We start from the raw sequence: 17,907 nt of genomic DNA, 5'->3' as shown, positions 1-17,907 counted from the left end.
GTCCGGAGCAAAGCTACTGCACAAGGACTACTTTGCTCCCGAGCCTACTTTCCCGGATGATCCTTGTGCATGGATTTTCATGGATTTGAGAGTCTGGATTTCAGATATGTGGATTCCGGGAGCGAAATGTGAGGGCCCATCTGGATGAGTCCGTGGGCATATAGAAGGCCGGATTTGCCAAGCCCGGTTGTAGATGCTCTAATGTTATATCATGTACAAGCAAATCCATTCATTTTTAAACAAGCGAGCTCTAGCCGGTGGGCACACAACACTGTTGTTCGGATAACAAAGGAAGGAGTCATATACTCCCTGCCAGCAGGGGCCCCTGCTTCTGGCAGCACAGGAAAGGGTTGGAGTGGAAGTGGAGAAAACCCTGGCATCGTGACGACCACCACTGTTCCCTCCCTCCCTTTCGTTGTATAAAGAGAGCGAGCAGGCAGAGCACTCCCCTCAGTCTCATCTTGCTGGTACCCGAAGCAAGGAAACCCACACCCACCCGCACCCGCCCCGGGAGAAAGGGGCGAGGCCGAGAGCGAGAGCGCAGCGGCCGCCGGAGCGAGAATGCGCGGCGGTGGCGGGCGGGAGGACGAGGAGGCCGGGCAGAAGCTCAAGAGCATGGACTCCGGCAAGGGCATGGACGGCGGCGGCGGCAGCAGCGGCGACGACGACAGCCCGCACCCGCCGCGGCCCGCCCTCAAGTACCACGGCTGGAAGGCCATGCCCTTCATCATAGGTACGTGCGTGCGTGCTCTGGAGCCGGTCGACGCGCCCCGGCCGGGATCTGAGCTGATCGAGTTCATGTCGCAGGGAACGAGACGTTCGAGAAGCTGGGGACGCTGGGCACGTCGGCGAACCTGCTGGTGTACCTGACGCAGGTGTTCCACATGCGGAGCGTGGACGCCGCGACGCTGCTCAACGGGCTCAACGGCACCACCAGCCTGGCCCCCATCGTCGGCGCCTTCCTCTCCGACGCCTACCTCGGCCGCTACCTCGCGCTCGCCATCGCCTCCGTCGCCTCCCTCATCGTGAGCCCCTCTCCCTCTCCCCGCCAACTCCCACCAGATCCATCCATCCACCACGCACCCTGTATGTCCCTCCCCTCTTCTCGCCCGCTTTCATGGCGAATCGCCGGCGTCCATGAACGCGAGACGCCATTGACCGGCCTCCGAATTGGGGATCGGGGCCGGGGATCGAGGCGGATGTCCGGGCGCTCTGTGCTCCCGCGGTTTCCTTTCTCGGGTTGGTCGGGGCTCGAGATTCAGTTGCCTCGTGCCTGTGCTTCGGGACTGTAGATCCATGGGTGGGTTGGTGGCCCGTCCTGCCGCACTGTGCGAGCCTGCACTTTCGAGGTGGCCTCGAACGATTCTCGTTCGTACTAATTTTTACTGTGTGTCGCTGCACATGGCACGATCGACCACGTGCGTGCGTGCGCGCCTTCTTCTTCTCGCTCGACGCCGACGCGTGATTGGAGTAGATGTGGATTAGCATTAGGAAATTTGCAACTACTCCCTTCGTTCGGAATTACTTGTCTCAGAAATGGATGTGGCAAGCACTAATAACGGTTGGAGCGTCATGATGAGCTGAAGTTTCAGGCCGTTTACGAGTAGTTGACTTGGTATGTTGAGGACGGAGTCCGCACGGTTGATGAGGAGCTGGTACCGGATCGGACGGCTCGAATTCACGGTAGATTTAAACGGGAATCATCCAGGTTTTCTGAATGCTTAGGGGCCTGAATAATCCTGACCATAATGACGCTCTGTGAAAAGGGCGGCGTGAAAAATTAAAGCGCGCCTTTGAAGCGGCGCAGAAGTGAGTGAGGTGCAACTCATGATTTGCGCTCCACTAACCCCATATTATAGTGCCCTACGTGTGTTAATTAACCGGTGACCAAGGGGCTAAGAGTGTTGTCCTTTTCGAGCGAGTCATGCCACGCCACATCTACACATGCTACTACTACTGAGTAGTACTCCCTCCGTTCCTAAATACAAGTCTTTGTAGACATTTTAAATGAAATATAATATACGGATGCATGTAGACATATTTTAATGTGCAGATTCACTCATTTTGCTCCGTATGTAGTCACCTGTTGAAATCTCTAGAAAGACTTATATTTGGGAACGGTCCCAATGGTATGATGAGATCCGAGCCGTCGACTTAGTTGGACGCAATCATGTGCCGGCCCATTTGTTGAAGACGTATTGTGAAGTAGTAGTAGTACTAAGTACTACTAGTATAATGCCACTCGTACTCCTGTCCTCCATCATTCCACCAACCAGTAAGTAGCTTCTACCGCTACTTACTAAGCTGGTGGGCTCCGTGCGATACGGATCTCATCATGTTTGTTCATCAGCGAGGAAAACAGGTGCTCCTGGTCTGGATAGAGGTTTGTAGTGTACATGCCACGCAATGATGGATGATATGATCCGTGCGTACACCTTATCCGGTCATGTACCCATCTCTTTCTTTTTGTTTTGTTTGGCAGAGGACGTGTAGTATGCGCTTGTCCTGGCAGCGACTGCCAGCTAGTAGTTGCACGACCCAGCCACGAGCGGCGGGCGGTCTTGGCTCGCTGCGGGCCGGCCGGAGTGGCATGGCAGCCGCCGTCAACATTGACCGGCCCAACGCGGCGGCCACCGGTTGCGTGGAAAAATGGCGCGCACGCTCCAGGACACGCACATCTCCCTCTTGCTCGCCCCCACCCGGCCCCCCTCTCACGATTCGATCCGCGCATTGTCCAGGAACACCCAGCCAGCAGCCCACGTTGCCGCGTCAATGTCAGTCGCCGCCATCGCTGGCCGCCCCCACACCTGTCCCTGTCTCCACCACGACCGAAACGCGAGCGAATCATGAGAATGGTATCGCCATTGGGCTGGCTCCGCCGAGCTGCTGTGCTGGAAGGTTCTTCCCTGTGCCTGAGCGACAACGACAGCCACTTGATGAGGCGCGGGCGGGGAGTGGGATGCATGCACCCAGCGTCCCAGCGCGCGCCGTGTCGTGTTCCCCCGGCGGTTGGACTCGTCGCGTGGCCGGCTGGATCCGTGGGTCGGAACGGGGGATTCGGTGGTGACCACGGCGAGGTGGGTGGGGGCGCGCACGGGGAGGTGAGGAAGGAGGAGTGAACGGCACTGTCGGGCTGCTGCCGGTTACCGGTTTTAACCAGCGGCGAAAGTGCAGTGGGGAGGCGGGAGTACGTGGGCACCAGCGCTACCGCACGGGAGTATGGCCGAGCGTGGGGACGCTACTGTGTTTGGACAAATGGCTGGTGTGTGCTGGGGCCTGCCCACCGGGCGTTGATGCATGCGTGCATGGTGGAGTGCATGCAGGACCCAGATAGGCCCGTCTGTCTGTATGACCAGGGCACGGACAGGTCTACTTGCATCTTCACCTTCTTCACTACATACATTTCTGCCATCTCTTCACCTAAGGGCATGTACAATGGTTGATAAGGCTATCTTATCTTACGTCTGCCATGTAATCTACACAAGACAATAGAAAGTAACGTACAGTGAATTATTCTTAGTCTTATCTTCAATAACTAGACATCCCTGAATATGTGACGAGACAATTGTTGCTAAGAGACCATCTCTTAATTAAGAGAAGGCTTATGATTTCTCTCTCCTTCACCTAAGTATTTAACCTATGTGGCGCACCATTGTACATATGCCCTCATGCACATCCATCTGCCTTTCCTGCATTGTGAATGTTAAGCTGCTTTAGCGATTCTGTAACTAACAATGTCTGCTCCTCCCTCCCACCCCAGGGCATGTTCTTCCTAACGCTGACGGCGGGCGCGGACAGCCTGCACCCGGCGGACTGCGGCGTGGGGGAGGTCTGCGAGAAGGCGAGCTCCTACCAGCTCGCCGTCCTCTTCATCGCCTTCGCCTTCCTCGTCATCGGCTCCGCGGGGATCCGGCCCTGCAGCATGCCGTTCGGCGCCGACCAATTCGACCCGCACACCGAGTCGGGCAAGCGCGGGATCAACAGCTTCTTCAACTGGTACTACTTCACCTTCACCTCCGCCATGCTCGTCTCCGCCACCGTCATCATCTACGTGCAGAGCAACGTCAACTGGGCCATCGGCCTCGGCATCCCCACCGCGCTCATGTTCCTCGCCTGCGTGCTCTTCTTCATGGGCACGCGCCTCTACGTGCGCGTCGTCCCCGAGGGCTCCCCCTTCACCACCATCGTGCAGGTCTTCGCCGCCGCCTTCGCCAAGCGCTCGCTCAAGCAGGCCAAGGACCCCAAGCAGGACCTGTTCGACCCGCCGCACACTAGCGCCATCGTCACCAAGCTCGCGCACACGGACCAGTTCCGGTGCCTCGACAAGGCCGCCATGGTGGCCTCCCCCGAGGAGGTGCGCTCCGGCGGCGCCGCGGCGGCCGACCCGTGGCGGCTCTGCACCGTGCAGCAGGTGGAGGAGGTGAAGTGCCTCATCCGCATCGTGCCCGTCTGGTCCACCGGGATCATCTACTACGTGGCCGTGGTGCAGCAGTCCACCTACGTCGTCTTCTCCGCGCTGCAGTCGGACCGCCGCCTCGGCAGCAGCTTCCACGTCCCCGCGGCGTCCTTCACCGTCTTCGCCATGCTCGCGCAGACGCTCTGGATCCCCATCTACGACCGCCTCCTCGTGCCCCGCCTCCGCAAGGTCACCGGCAAGGACGAGGGCTTCACGCTGCTCCAGCGCCAGGGCATCGGGATCGCGCTCTCCACCGTGGCCATGATCATCTCCGCCGTCGTCGAGGACCGGCGCAGGGACATCGCGCTCAACCAGCCGACCATCGGCACGACGCAGACGGGGGGCGGCATCTCCGCCATGTCCAGCTTCTGGATGGTGCCGCAGCTCATGATCCTGGGCCTCTCCGAGGCATTCAACCTCATCAGCCAGATAGAGTTCTACTACAAGGAGATCCCGGAGCACATGAGGAGCGTCGCCGGCGCGCTCGCCTTCTGCAACCTCGCGCTCGGGAACTACCTCAGCGGCTTCCTGACGACGATCGTGCACCGGACCACGGGGGGCGGGCAGAACTGGCTGGCGCAGGACCTCAACAAGGGCAGGCTCGACCTCTTCTACTGGATGATCGCCGGCATCGGCGTCTTCAACTTCGTCTACTTCATGATCTGCGCCAGGTGGTACAGGTTCAAGGGGACCAGGGATGCTTGATGCAATTTGGATGATCAAAAGAAGGGGGTAGAATAAGGTCAGGTGATTAATTCACGTGTCTTATACCACAGTAGCTATTTCCCTTTTGCGTTCTTATAATTTTTTGGTTCTGCTGTTATGAAATCGATCAATCAATCTATAGATGAAGTGGGCGGGGAAAGAGAGGAAGAAATGTACTGTAGACAACAGTGGGGTGGTTAATTCCTTGTAAGTTGTTAAAAATGAAAGAAACAACAATGGGGTGGTTGATTTCTTGTAAGTTGTTCAAATGAAAGATAAACGATTTCACTGTACTTGTGGGGTGTTTCAGGCATGCATGCCTTCAAACTGTACTGTGACGACCCAATGGAGGCTCACATCTCCACTGCGTTTTGTATTTGTGCCTGAGCTGCTGACCTTCTGCCGACCGATAGCTATCCCAACCAATCCCAACCAATGCATTTGACATGCTCTGTTCTATCAGATGAGTTCCCGGGCTGGATCTTAGTAAGAACCAGTGCGTGCATACTGACAGGCACGCCACCACCTTGACAAACTAACCACGGACAACTTTGCTATCACCAGATATGTACATTGTTACACACACCCGAGACACCGATGGCGAACTACCCCCAACCGCCACCGGGGCATTCGAGTGCCCCGCTATGCTTCTCCAGGGAGAAGAAAGAGGGGGAAGGAAAGAACACACACACCAACAGCTATATTCTTCTCCCATCTCAGCGGGGTGAAAGACAACACCCTGACCCTACACTGTCCAAGTCATGCGTGGCTCTAGAAAACAATCAAGAAACGACAGGCGGCAAAAACTGACAGGCTACAAGGAAGAAAGAAGCGATCTAATCAGTTGGCACCAATCATTGTTGATGACAATCTATAATCTACACAGTTACTACAAGGATGCAGGCAGGTCAAGTGACAATCATAAGGTTGTTTTCGTTCCCATGGTTGTTCACGGTAGGGCGCAGCGGGTCGTTCTTCCAAACACCATCAACAATAAATTTAATCTGAAGCACAAACGAACACCCACTATCAGATGATGTGAAAGTAGTGACAATGGAAGCAGAGTAGCACGCCATTACCTCATATCTACCGGGATACAACCTCAGGTTATACGAAAAAATGCCGCTTTCTGATTGTTCCATCCTTCTCTACAAAAAGGAAAATAGTCCAGTGTTTGATTATACTCAAGAATAAGGCGATAGCGATGACGATGTATAGATGACAAAACGTGTCATAGGCATGACATGGAACAGAATGTGATTAAGCAGGCAAACACAGAGCTATATATATTAACAGAGAGACTTCCTGCAGTACACAGCCCAAAGCAGACAACATTCCATGGACATTCATACAATTAGATGTTTAATTATTCAATATCTTGAAAGTTATATCAAAGGAGCGACAAGAGAGGTGAAATGGCATAACAAATTCATACTCCATCCGTCCCGAATTACTTGTCTTAGATCAAGTAATTTGGGACGCAGGTAATATTTCTTACTCTAGAACCAAATTTGATTTGTATTACTAACATTCTTCTGCTGGCTGATCTGAATTGTGCTGTGTGCTCCATGGAAATGCAAATATCATGTATACAAAATAAAACTAAACAGCACCCCCATACATATGGAAGTGAAACTAAGATCTATAATGGCAGAATGTTGTCCTTCAGGCTTCTACATCTAGTACCTATCCTATATGTGCTCGAACTGAAGAACATCTTTTTGGATATGTCAGTCATGTGACCAGTATCCTCCTAGGAACTGACTAAATCTCAGCTAAAGGTACCAGATAAAGATATGCTCCCTCCCTAACTTAATATGAAACGTTTTTCACATTGTCATAGACTCTAAAAATGTCTTATAAAAAGTTGCAGAGGTAGTATATTTGTTGCTAGGTCTTGCCTAGTGAAGCTCTTGTAAAATTGTGCTGCTTCAGTTTCCACTTAATATAAAATGATAAATACATACTCCCTCCGTTCCTTTTTATAAGATGTTTTTTTAAAGTCCACCTTTTCCATCTTTGACCAAGTTTATATAGAAAAAAGTATCAATATCTACAATACCAAATCAGTATCATCAGACCCTTCATGAAAAATATTTCCATATTGTATGTATTTAGTATTCATACATTGATTTTTTTTTATAAACTTGGTCAAAGGTAGAAAAGCTTGACTTTCCAACAAACCAATACAAGTCATAAAAAGGAATGGAAGGAGTATTAACAAATATATGAAGATTCCATGTGCTTTTCCTTTTTCTTTTGGCATATAAAACAATGTTTCTAACCTTTCAAATCCAAATAACACGTAGTATTTCTAACACAAAGGTTATGGACACGTGTCATCACAATTGTGCCTATGCCAAAAACAGCACCAACAACCAAAATCAGATTACAAACTTGCTTTACTCCTAGAAACATATACGTAATAAACATCTTTCAAAGCACTTGGCGCCTTCGATCCCTACCATTCTCGTAACTACCATGTTGCTAGTTCCTGAAGTTACTTTACTTGTGTGTGAACCACATCAAATTAAGTACCCCCTCTGTAATATGGACTGGAGGGAGTATGTTCCCTAAGATGCAGGTTTCCATATAACTTGCTGTATGTGTTTGTTTTGCACTCATTAAGAAATGAATTAACTGTGCACATGATAAGGTGTTGGCAGTAAATTGCATTTACACAACTTAGGAGAGCAGCAATAGAACCAGCTTCTCTCTTCATTAATATTCAACTTAATACATAAATCAATGGAATTCACCTGACAACTAACACCAAAGAGTGATAGAAATTGAAATCATGAACTGCCACCCATTTTGTAGTTACTTGGTGAAGTTTATATATTTATTAATTAAGCAGAGAATTGGGACATGGACTTACTTGGCTTGTCCACCCATCAAAAGAACCGGTCAATAGAACTTCTGAAGCAGGATTGGGCCATACAACAGATACTGTGCGGAGCTCACTCAAAGCCTTCTCAACTTCATCAAGCCTCGTTTGCTTTTCTTCAATTATTTTGTTCTTCTCACTGATATCAACAGAATAAGTCATAAAAGAGATTGATACAAAATAAAAAGCGTAGATGATCAACATTCAATTGTGAGTGACCATACATTATTTCAAGCGCCACCTTGCCTTCTAATACTGCTATTTTAGCACGGATTGTCCGTAATTCTTCCTGGGCATGCATTACTTTTGTCTCTTCAAATTCCCAATCATCAGAGAACCCGTTTACCACATCTGCTTCTTCGCCATTTGACTGGAAAATGGAAGGGCAAAGATGGATGCTCAGAACAAGTATATTGCCTCTAGAAAAGTCAAGATGAGATGCATCAAGATCTTCCATTATCGTTTTAGTTTCATATCAGCGTCGGCCGAGTCTCGAAAATCAGAAACTTCCTACCAGTAATACAATGGTTCTAAAAAACAAGAATGTGTAATAATTTGCAAACTAAATCATTGCGACCAACAAAGCATGGAAACGGCCGAAACTGCCGAATTGCCGTCCTAATTCGGTGCGACACGGCGATATGGCCGGACATGCCGGGATACGCGTGTCCCCCAGTATCCCCTGATTTCCTAATTAAAGAAAGGAGAAAAACAAAGACACAGCTGGGATACGTATGGAATACGTTGGGGACACAGGAAGCTCAATAACAGCCTCGGCCCGATACAAACCCTATTTTGCAAGGTCGCACACACGCTTGCCACTAAAGGAACGCTGCTCCAAGTCGAACGCGCTATCGCCACCGCCCCCTGGACTCAACCGCCCGATGACAACCACGCTCGAGCAGATAACCCCAGCAGCCTCTTCTCAACCTCTTCATATCTTTGCTCGATTTCTTGCTGTTGAGTCTGCTGCTTGCTTCCCCATGCGTCCATGCCGTTGCTGCTTGCTCTTGAGCTGCTGCTCACTTGCATGCTGGTGCCTGGTTCTGCTGTTTTGATTGTTGCTTGATGTTAGGGAGCATGGCGTTTGGGAGCGCCACTGCCGGTGGCTAATCGTCCGTGGGTGAGGGTGAAAGTTACACCTGCATCCTTTGTTGCATGTCTTCTCCAGTCTCTACTCTCTAATAGACTAATACTAGCATTTGATGTATTTTGCAAGTTGCAATGACATGGGTCTAGAGGATCAATTAATTCAGTCATTGAACACTTGAAAAACAATACAACAAATGGAAATGGGGCAGTATTCTGATCTTATCTCAGTTTCTCTTCATTTTTTTAACTCTATATTACATGGCATGTTTTAATTTTTTTCATATATACTCGCCGTATCCCTGAATGGCTGTTTAATGCCGTATCCCGTGTCCCCTAGGCGTATCGCCGTGTCCATGTCTCCGTATCTGTGCTTTTTATATCGCGACTAGCTAACTACTTCCTCGTAGAGAACACAACTACATTCAGCAATCAGCACTGCAAGGGAATATTATTAGCGATAATCATTTGTTTGCGTTGCGAAATCACAACATTGCAAGACAAGATAGGGGATATACAGTGAATATCTACAGATATAAAATCAAAATTTATGGAAGTTGTTCCGTTGGCAAATGAACTTGTACCGTTTTCATGTTGTCAGACTGCATATTGATGAGGATACTGTTACAGTGTTAGTCAAAATCAAAAAATTTGACTGCATGCATCCCAAGATGGCACTTTTCTAGTGATGTGCGAGGGTATGATGCAGGCAGTGTTAAGTGCATAAAGAGAAAATTAGAGCAAGCAGAACCATATCTTCGGGTGTGTTTTGTTAGGAACAGCAGAGCCATGTCTAGTACAATGCATAAACAACTTTACAAATGCACAAGTGAAGAAAACTGAATGCAAAACCACACTAAAATCTCAAGATCACGTATCCCATCAGTATTTCACAACAAAAGATAGATAAGTAAAGAAGATGATACGAGACACACCATATATGACGAAACTCCATCAAATCTTGATCTTAATGTCTTAAGAGAATCTGCAAGATCGAATTCCAAATTTTGAAAACGTGCATGTATCTCATCTCTTTCAGAGTCTACATGATCACTAGGATAATCATTTATAACCACACCATTAGATGGTCCGGGAACATCATCTTCTATCAACACAGTGTCCAGGTCAGCACGTTTCGGTGGTTTTCTGCTCAAAGGATGGATCTCAGCGGCTGTCAGCATATTAAACATGTTATGAAATAATCATAAGATATGATGTGCAACAAAAGAAAGTTAAGTTATCATATAACCTTCAAAATCAGAAAACCGACTCTTGTCAAGAGACCATGTTCGCCATGCATCATTGGCCGAACTACTTGATTTGTTGGCCTCTGGTATTCCATTTTGAGAATGAGAGCGATGTATATTTCCATTCACAGGTATCCTTCGAGTGTACATGCCATCAGTTGGACTTCGACTAGGAGCTCCATTATGGTTCATTAAAGCTGCATGTATGTAACACAGAAGTATGATCATTAATATACAAATGAAGAAACACCAGCTAGAAATTAAGTATATGGTACATCAGAATAAAGGTTCACATACATAATTATCCAGAAGCTCTCTAACAAAAATTATCCATTAGTTGTCCATCAATAACAAACCAACACTATTTTCTACTCTTTCAATTATATAAGGTGGAACTCTTTCAATTTTCCTCTCTGAGTCTCCAGCCAAAAGTTTACAATGTGTACTTTTTACTGTTGATACTAATAGAGTACCGAGAAAATGATCCGTGTGCACTAAATCAGTAAAATACCTAAACACATGGTCAATCTTAAAGCGGTCCTTAATTAGTAAATATATTTGCAAATCGCAGAGTCTACTAACTTCAATCAACCATGTATATCTAGGGAGCATGGACCCTTCAATTCATTTAGGTGTTAGGGGGCAACTATTAACAGAGGCAATTTGAAATGGAAAATGAATTATGCTCCATGTATTGTAAGAGATTTAACACAAAAGGGCCATTAGCTTGGAAGGACCAAATGCTGAAATGGGCAGAGTAATAACAAAGCTAAACCAGTTGTATGTAACAGAACATATTACTACTATGATTAAAAGGCACAAACAAAATAATGTGGTAGTCTTCCGTAGATTCACGATTACTCAAATAATTGCAGTGCTGTCAAGGTGCAAACAACTTTACATCAAGCAGTAGCACGACGACAAAAAATATGTCGGATCATGAGAAATAAAGTTCTAATGCCAAACTTCTATTTTTAGAATGCGACATAGAACAAAAAACGGTACGTTTGTCCCCTTTGCAACCTTAAATGGAAAGCGCTAAACTACTGAACTGCTAGTTATATATGTCAGGGGAAAGGGAAGTCCGGTCCGTGAGAACAGACAGCTTTTGCATGAACTATTGTCAACGGCACTTCCTTCCTGCCCGGCATGAGCTTAGCATTAATTTTATCCAGCAGAGCGTTAAGCCACCTTCCACGGGCTGTAACTAAACATTATGGCACAATGAGCTCTATGCTATGCAAAGTTCCATTGGTTGCAAAAGTTGGTGTTACCTTATCAACAAACATATAACTGTTTGCAAAGAAGATGCTCATGCTGCACAACTGAAAACAACACATGTTTCGATAGAACGCGGAGAATCGAAAATGCGCGTACCGCCATTTTGACCTTGCCCTCCCGCTTGATTCTTGCTGCGTGGCGGTGGCCGCGCACGCTCCCTCTCTCTCCGCAGCCTGGCGAGCATTCCCTCCAGGCCTGCTCCAGACCCTGCCTCCCTGCAATCGATTACGGAGCAAGAAGCAAAATCAATAAGGAACCAACATATCAATCAAAATAACTCAAAAGAGATTTAGCAGGCACCCACTCTGTCTCCTCCGTCTCCGGCTGCCTCCCAGACCGCGTCGGTTCCTGCTGCTCCCTGCAACACTCGGAATTCAGCAAGTCGTCGCAGAGCAATCAACAGAGGGGTACATTACACATCACAGAGCGGCTCGGTTACCCACCTTACGGAATCCGCCGCCGAGTTTGGCGGTCGGCCAGAAGGACCCGCCTCGGGCGGGTAGTCAGGGTGCACGCCGGGGCCGGCCGACGACGCGGCCGGCCGCCGCGCGTCGTCGTCGGAGGACCAGGACCATCCGAGGGAGAGCCAGCCTCCGCTGGACTCGACGGCGGCGGCGAGGTCGGCGCGCCCCGCGGCGAGGAGCTCGGCGCGGGTGGGGAACGCGCCGGGCTTGTCGGAGCGGCGCATGAAGTCGTAGATCGCTTCCTCGACCTCCTCCTGGCCCCGAGGGTCGCGCTGCGGCGGCGCGGGCGCATTGGACGGGCGCGGGCGCGGGTCCGGGGCCGGGGCCGGGGCGGGCTGGCGGCGGTAGGGCTGCCGCGGCGGGGGCCTGTAGGCGGCGCAGACGCAGACGCGGCCGCGGCAGGGCTGCGGCCCGTAGGCGGGCGCCGCGAAGACGCGGTGGCGGCGAGGGGCGGGGGCGGGGGCGGGAGGCAGGGGTAGGGTTAGGGCTGGGAGGGACAGCGAGAGGAGGAAGGGGGGCATCGCCGTCGCATTTCTCTGCCGCTCCCCGAGCGGCGAGGGCGGGAGCTTTCCCGGAACCGGAGAGCGGAGGAGGGAGGGGGAAAACGAAAAAAAATAGAGCGACGCCAGCGCCGTCCACCACCACTAGTAGAGTAGAGCCAGCTCGTCACGTCCCTGTCGCGGCGAGCTCTCCGTGACCCGTTGCCGTGCCTGCGCCTGGCCCTCGGCGTATGGGTGTAGTATGTCGGCCTGGTCGACTGCCACGCTTACCCTGCGCTGCCGCTGCCGCCGCCGGTCGCCGTCGCCGCGCTCCGCTGCCCACAGATCATCGACGTCCGGGCCACGGAAGGGCGGACTTTAATAAGCTTTGCTTTTTGATTGATCGACGGATGGATGGATGGAAGCACGGCGTGACGAAAGATGGAAACGTCGAGGCGTGTCGTGTGAGAACCCTGGTGCGTTTTGCGCTTTTCTGGCCGACGGCTCTGCTTGTGAACTTCCCTCTACCTTTTTGTCTAGTACGGAGTATTTGCTAAACGCAGAGCTAAAAGAAGGGAAATCTTAACTGGCCGACGGCAGCCGGGGACGTTTTCCCAGCGAACTACGTTAGAACCGTTGGATTGTGGCGGCACGGATCTTAGCGCAAGTCGTATGCCGCGTCGGCGTCGACCGGCCATTCGTTCCGAGTGAGAACGACGCGAACGTGGGGCGCTGAAGTGCCCTCTCACCCCACCAGCTCGGTCGATTCCCCGTCCACACTCTCTCGTTCCCTTCCGCACCAGGTGGTTGGCGGTATAAGGCCGGAGGCGCCACCGGCGAGGCGCGGGAAGAGGTGTGCAACGCCGACGCTGTCCCCATCGAGGTCCTCAGTGGGCGGACTTTGTTGGGATCCGTCGAGGTGGTCGGCGGGTGACGATGTCCTGGATTAGGGGGTGCACACCACGTCGGCCCGCCATTCATGGGTCGGGCCGAGGACCTACCAACAACTGAAGAATGTCGTACTCAAGATGGTAATCCCCCGAAGACTTGGCGTGCACTTTAAGGCGTATTCAAATGATTGGCATGTCATCCCTAAGTTGTAGCCGACATACTTGTAAACCCTAATACCCCGGTGCCTATATAAGCCGAGGGGTTCAGTCTGTAGAGGCACGTTCAAGGTTTTAGATATTAGACCTCACACACCACACCACCAATCACAAGAAGCCGTGAAAAGCAAATACATGATCAGGTGAATGCTAACTTAAGTTTATCATTTGACCTTGAAACACATGGTCATGCCTTCACCTCCTTCGTTGTTGGTTGAACTTAGGTGCAACATCGAAGAAGACCAACAACATTTCAGTCCATTCCGAAAACACTGTTTTATGACGAAGAAACAGAGTTGCGAAGAAATAGGTTTGTCTGCTGAAAAAACAATGTTTAGGCGTTGGTGAAACAATGTTTTGCACAAGTTTGGATATCCCAACTTGCGAAAGGTTTCCATAACTCGAGTTTGCTGCTGAAGGAAACATTGTTCGACTCCAGTGAACAATGGTTGGTCGGGAACGGCCGACCACCTCCGACGAGAGATTCCTAGAAGCTACCGCATTAAGTCTCGAAGCCCGTTTAGTCACACTGAAGCTGGTTCTCTTTCATACCTGTCCAGGGGTTTGTCCCTATAATAAATAGGATAACTCTTCCCTTCGTTTGGGACTTTTGCCATTTCTATCAAATACCAAAGACATAGACTCCTAATGAGATTGGACAACTCTTGTTTCCCTTATTCTTGTGATTCCTTGAGAAGTCGCTCCTAATATGTGTTCCATGACTAGATCGTGTTGTGTGGGTTAGAGTTCATGGTTTTCCTTGTGGATTCCACCTATCCCGTGCTCCATGAGTTGAGCGTGGTTGCGTGGGGTAGTATTGCGGGTTGTGGATCGGCGAATGTTCGGATTGCAGGCTATGGTTAGCATCCTCCTCGTCCGGTTATAATCTCTCCTTTTCTGTTTGGCTGCTTGCAGCTAGTTATCCCCATCCATTCATTGATCCTACGTCGTGAAGATCGGACCGCCCTTTGTACGTGCTCTTTTCCGAAGACGGTGTCGCATCATCTAGTATTCGGAGCAAGGTTTACACGGTAGGATATGTATCCTTGTAGCTAGATCTATCCTTTTTAGTTTGGGTTTTCCCGTCCTAGAGTCCAAAGCCAGAAAAAGCCACACAAAACTCCATCCCTTTGTTTTTTTGAGCCGGAACCGTAGAACAATCGTTCTACGGTATTTTCTATATTAATAAATAAAACAATGTACAATTACAAAGGCTAAAAATCCAGGCCTTTGTTTGCTGAGATCTAGTTTTTAATTTCCGCTTTGTGTTTGCACCAAGTTCTATCTGAAGTTGTTGTCGTTTTCTTTGAGTCTTGTTGTTGGATCTATTGTGTTGCAGAAAAAAGAGGAAAAAGGAGAAAAGAGATAGAGAGAAAATGAGCAAAAAAGAAAGAAAAAAGAAAATAAAAAGAAGACAAAGTGTAGAGCAAGTGCGCAATCATATTCAGTTTGGTGAGAAATTTCAGAAGTTATATTCGCAAGTGTTGCAGCTCAAACGTGGTGCAAGGATTTACAATTTTTTCTTTTCATTAGGTTCACATCGATTGGATCTCAGCACTAGCCCTCCTCATTTTTACGCCACCAAGCTCTACCTAAAAACCATCAGCTCCTCTTCCCTTTCATTCGCTCCTCCACTCCTATTTTTCTACACCGCACAGCCGCCAAGTAATCATTATAATTTGGGTAAGCAAGAAGGTGACTTGAGTGTTTTTCCACACGTATTTTTTTTCTTTTTTCACTTGTTTTCGAGAGTTAACATGCCAAGATCCAACTGGAGTGTGCATGAGCATCAAAATGTGGAAGATAATTTTCCAAAGACTCGCGCAACGCTTGAAGAAAGTATAGTTGTCATGTTGCAGTGGGTGCTCGAAGGTCATCTTCCTATTGCAGGCAATGGGGATCAACACCAACACAGCCCCGCTGCCTCGCTAGTCACCGACAATCGACCTAGTCGTGGCAACAAGGATCGCCACAATGGTTGTGGAAGAGCTGCTGGTGGCCATGTTGATAGTGCCCCTGTTGGTGGTATTGAACGAAGGTCTGGTGACCTTGCTGCAACCCACGAGGGTGGGTTGCATGGAGGAGAATCTCGCGGGTGAGGCCATGGCCCCCATTGATTTGTCGCTGATCACCGGCAATGAGCTACACATGGTGGTGATGACATTTCCCATGAAGATCTCTCCGAGCATGGTGATGAAGATGAAGGCATGGGGGGCTATGAACCATACTCCCTGCCTCACCATGGTGTTGCTTTTTGTTCGAGATATGCCCTAGAGGCAATCATGTATGATGATATTTCCTATGTGTTTACAAATAAAGATAGTCATTGGACATTATCAATGATCTGTATCAGCAAGTGCGTGACTTGTTTGTGGGACTATCATAAAAGGTCCCTAGTCGAAAGGGGTTGTGTGGACGCGCAACCAACTAGAATAGCATATGACACGGTGGATGGCTCGGTCTCACTAGCCATGGAGCATTGGATGCTAGCTGGTATGGACTCGGAAGGATTTGGTCAGATTTGACATAGTCGGATACGAGTATAGACAAGGTCCGAGTTGGACAGACCTAACTATGAGATGCGATGATAGGTCATTTGTGAGTCACTAGTACAACATACGTTCTATGCCCTAAGACCCGAGCTGGCGCGCATACTCGGGATGGTGACAGACCTGCTTTGGGCCGACCAAACGCTACTCCGTAACTGGATATTTACAAAGGTAGGTTTCGGGCATGTCCAGACCCATGCTGCGAGACATGGTCGAGCAAGATGTAATTTGCCCCCCCGATCAGGAGAGATATAATCTGGGGCCCTCGTGTGATCCGACCTGGATAAGAATGGCTATGCGATGAGGATTATGAGATAATCCAAAGTGTTGGTCAGATTCACTGGAACGAGAAAGAGGTCGGGCGAGCACAAGGATGACAGACTCGCCTTGAGCCCGACAACATATATCATGTGGCAAATGGAATAGAAGTATGATGTACAGGTTCGCCAACCGGCTTCGTTGTCTAGTTGGTGGTCGGCACGCCTTGCTAGAGGCCGCTACTAGCTGAGCAGGTCGGAGGTGATCCGACCTGCAACCAATCCGACTTGAACCTAAGGGGTCGCGTGCTTAAGGGAAGGAACCTACGAGATAGAATTTGAGGACACTGGTCGGATGTGATCCGAGCTAGACTTGGATCATGATCGAGTAGACTTTGGGCTTTAGGATCTGCGCGAGGCCCAAGTGTTGAGCCCGCGATGAATACCTATATATAGTGGAGATGTGTCAAACTCATTCAGTTGATCGCTTCGGTGCCGTAACTAGGGTTTTGCATGTGTTGCAATTAGCCAGCTCCACTCGCCGCTGGCTGTGTGATCGGACCTAGCAGTCCACCGCACGGTGTTCCTCCTACACGCGCGGATACCGTTAGAGGCAGTGCACTTGCGCCGCTCCGGCAAACATATACCTGGGATTCGACGACCGATTGTTCGAGGGAGATCGACAAGGAGGAGACGACTCCATAGACGTGCTGCCTCAACTCTACATCCGTTGCACGACACTACGCGTCTAGTGGTAATAATTCGTGATCCATCTCCCATAGCATGTTCCTGGTTGTTCCGTGGGTAGCAAAATTTTATATTGCAACCGATGCACCTAGCGTAGCCCAACAGTTAAAGCTTTCAATATATGGTTAGATCATAGCCTGGGCGGAGCTGACCAACCCTCCTAGTCGCGTCCGGGGCATGACGTCCATGTACACATGTGTAGGATATTGTAGTGAACCACAGTAGGGCCACCGTCTACTACGAACCTAGCCCCCCTTGGCTGTAGGTTACACCAAATTAACCAGATAAGCTTAGTCGCAAGAGATGTTTTCTATTTTCACGTGGTTTGCACTCTTATGTTTCCTGGTTTCATGCGGTTTACGCTCATACATTTTTAGATTTCACACAATTTACACTCCTTATCTCTCTCTAATTAGAGTGGCAACCCAAATCACGTGTTGATCTGTAGGTAACTACATAAGTTATGTATCAAGCAACCCAGAAGGACCGCTCCAAAGTTAATTTTGCCATTGTTTACTAGGACACAAGGTTGTAAACCGCATAATATGTTGAAAGTTCTTGGATATTCGTAAATTTTTCTATATATGGTTTACACAATGTTTATGCTATTTGACTATAAAAAAACTCAAAGTGTATATTT

The 17,907-nt window shown here is 49.3% G+C and overlaps 2 protein-coding genes across 3 annotated transcripts; one reads left to right on the top strand and one right to left on the bottom strand.

Annotated features, from left to right (window-relative positions):
- The first annotated feature begins 412 nt into the window (after positions 1–412).
- LOC123095718 (protein NRT1/ PTR FAMILY 2.11) lies at positions 413–5,454 on the top strand. Its single transcript, XM_044517269.1, has 3 exons — positions 413–733; positions 808–1,025; positions 3,761–5,454. Exons 1-3 carry the CDS (start codon positions 562–564, stop codon positions 5,159–5,161), a joined length of 1,791 nt encoding a protein of 596 aa, XP_044373204.1. The 5' UTR covers positions 413–561; the 3' UTR covers positions 5,162–5,454.
- Positions 5,455–5,841: 387 nt separating this feature from the next.
- On the bottom strand, positions 5,842–13,046 carry LOC123095719 (protein FLOURY ENDOSPERM 6, chloroplastic). Of its 2 annotated transcripts, XM_044517271.1 has the most exons (10): positions 12,109–13,046; positions 11,970–12,023; positions 11,762–11,880; positions 10,387–10,581; positions 10,216–10,308; positions 10,073–10,122; positions 8,273–8,418; positions 8,040–8,187; positions 6,241–6,309; positions 5,842–6,165 (listed from the first exon to the last, which is right to left on the bottom strand). In XM_044517271.1, exons 1-10 carry the CDS (start codon positions 12,648–12,650, stop codon positions 6,070–6,072), a joined length of 1,512 nt encoding a protein of 503 aa, XP_044373206.1. In that variant the 5' UTR covers positions 12,651–13,046; the 3' UTR covers positions 5,842–6,069. The 2 variants fall into 2 exon arrangements, with proteins under 2 accessions (XP_044373206.1, XP_044373205.1); XM_044517270.1 differs by having other exon boundaries at positions 10,073–10,308; positions 12,109–13,034.
- Positions 13,047–17,907: the final 4,861 nt, after the last annotated feature.

The sequence above is a fragment of the Triticum aestivum genome, chromosome 4D (assembly GCF_018294505.1).
Source record: "Triticum aestivum cultivar Chinese Spring chromosome 4D, IWGSC CS RefSeq v2.1, whole genome shotgun sequence".
Taxonomy (NCBI): Eukaryota; Viridiplantae; Streptophyta; class Magnoliopsida; order Poales; family Poaceae; genus Triticum; species Triticum aestivum.
This window is presented reverse-complemented; position numbering and strand designations above follow the sequence as displayed.

Coding starts and splice junctions, on each gene's coding strand:
- LOC123095719 (XM_044517270.1), bottom strand. CDS start 12,650: ATGCCCCCCTTCCTCCTCTCGCTGTCCCTCCCAGCCCTAACCCTACCC. Junction 12,024..12,108: donor TCGGCGGCGGATTCCGTAAG/GTGGGTAACCGA, acceptor CGAGTGTTGCAG/GGAGCAGCAGGAACCGACGC. Junction 10,309..10,386: donor TCGGTTTTCTGATTTTGAAG/GTTATATGATAA, acceptor ATATGCTGACAG/CCGCTGAGATCCATCCTTTG.
- LOC123095718 (XM_044517269.1), top strand. CDS start 562: ATGCGCGGCGGTGGCGGGCGGGAGGACGAGGAGGCCGGGCAGAAGCTC. Junction 734..807: donor GGCCATGCCCTTCATCATAG/GTACGTGCGTGC, acceptor TTCATGTCGCAG/GGAACGAGACGTTCGAGAAG. Junction 1,026..3,760: donor CCTCCGTCGCCTCCCTCATC/GTGAGCCCCTCT, acceptor CTCCCACCCCAG/GGCATGTTCTTCCTAACGCT.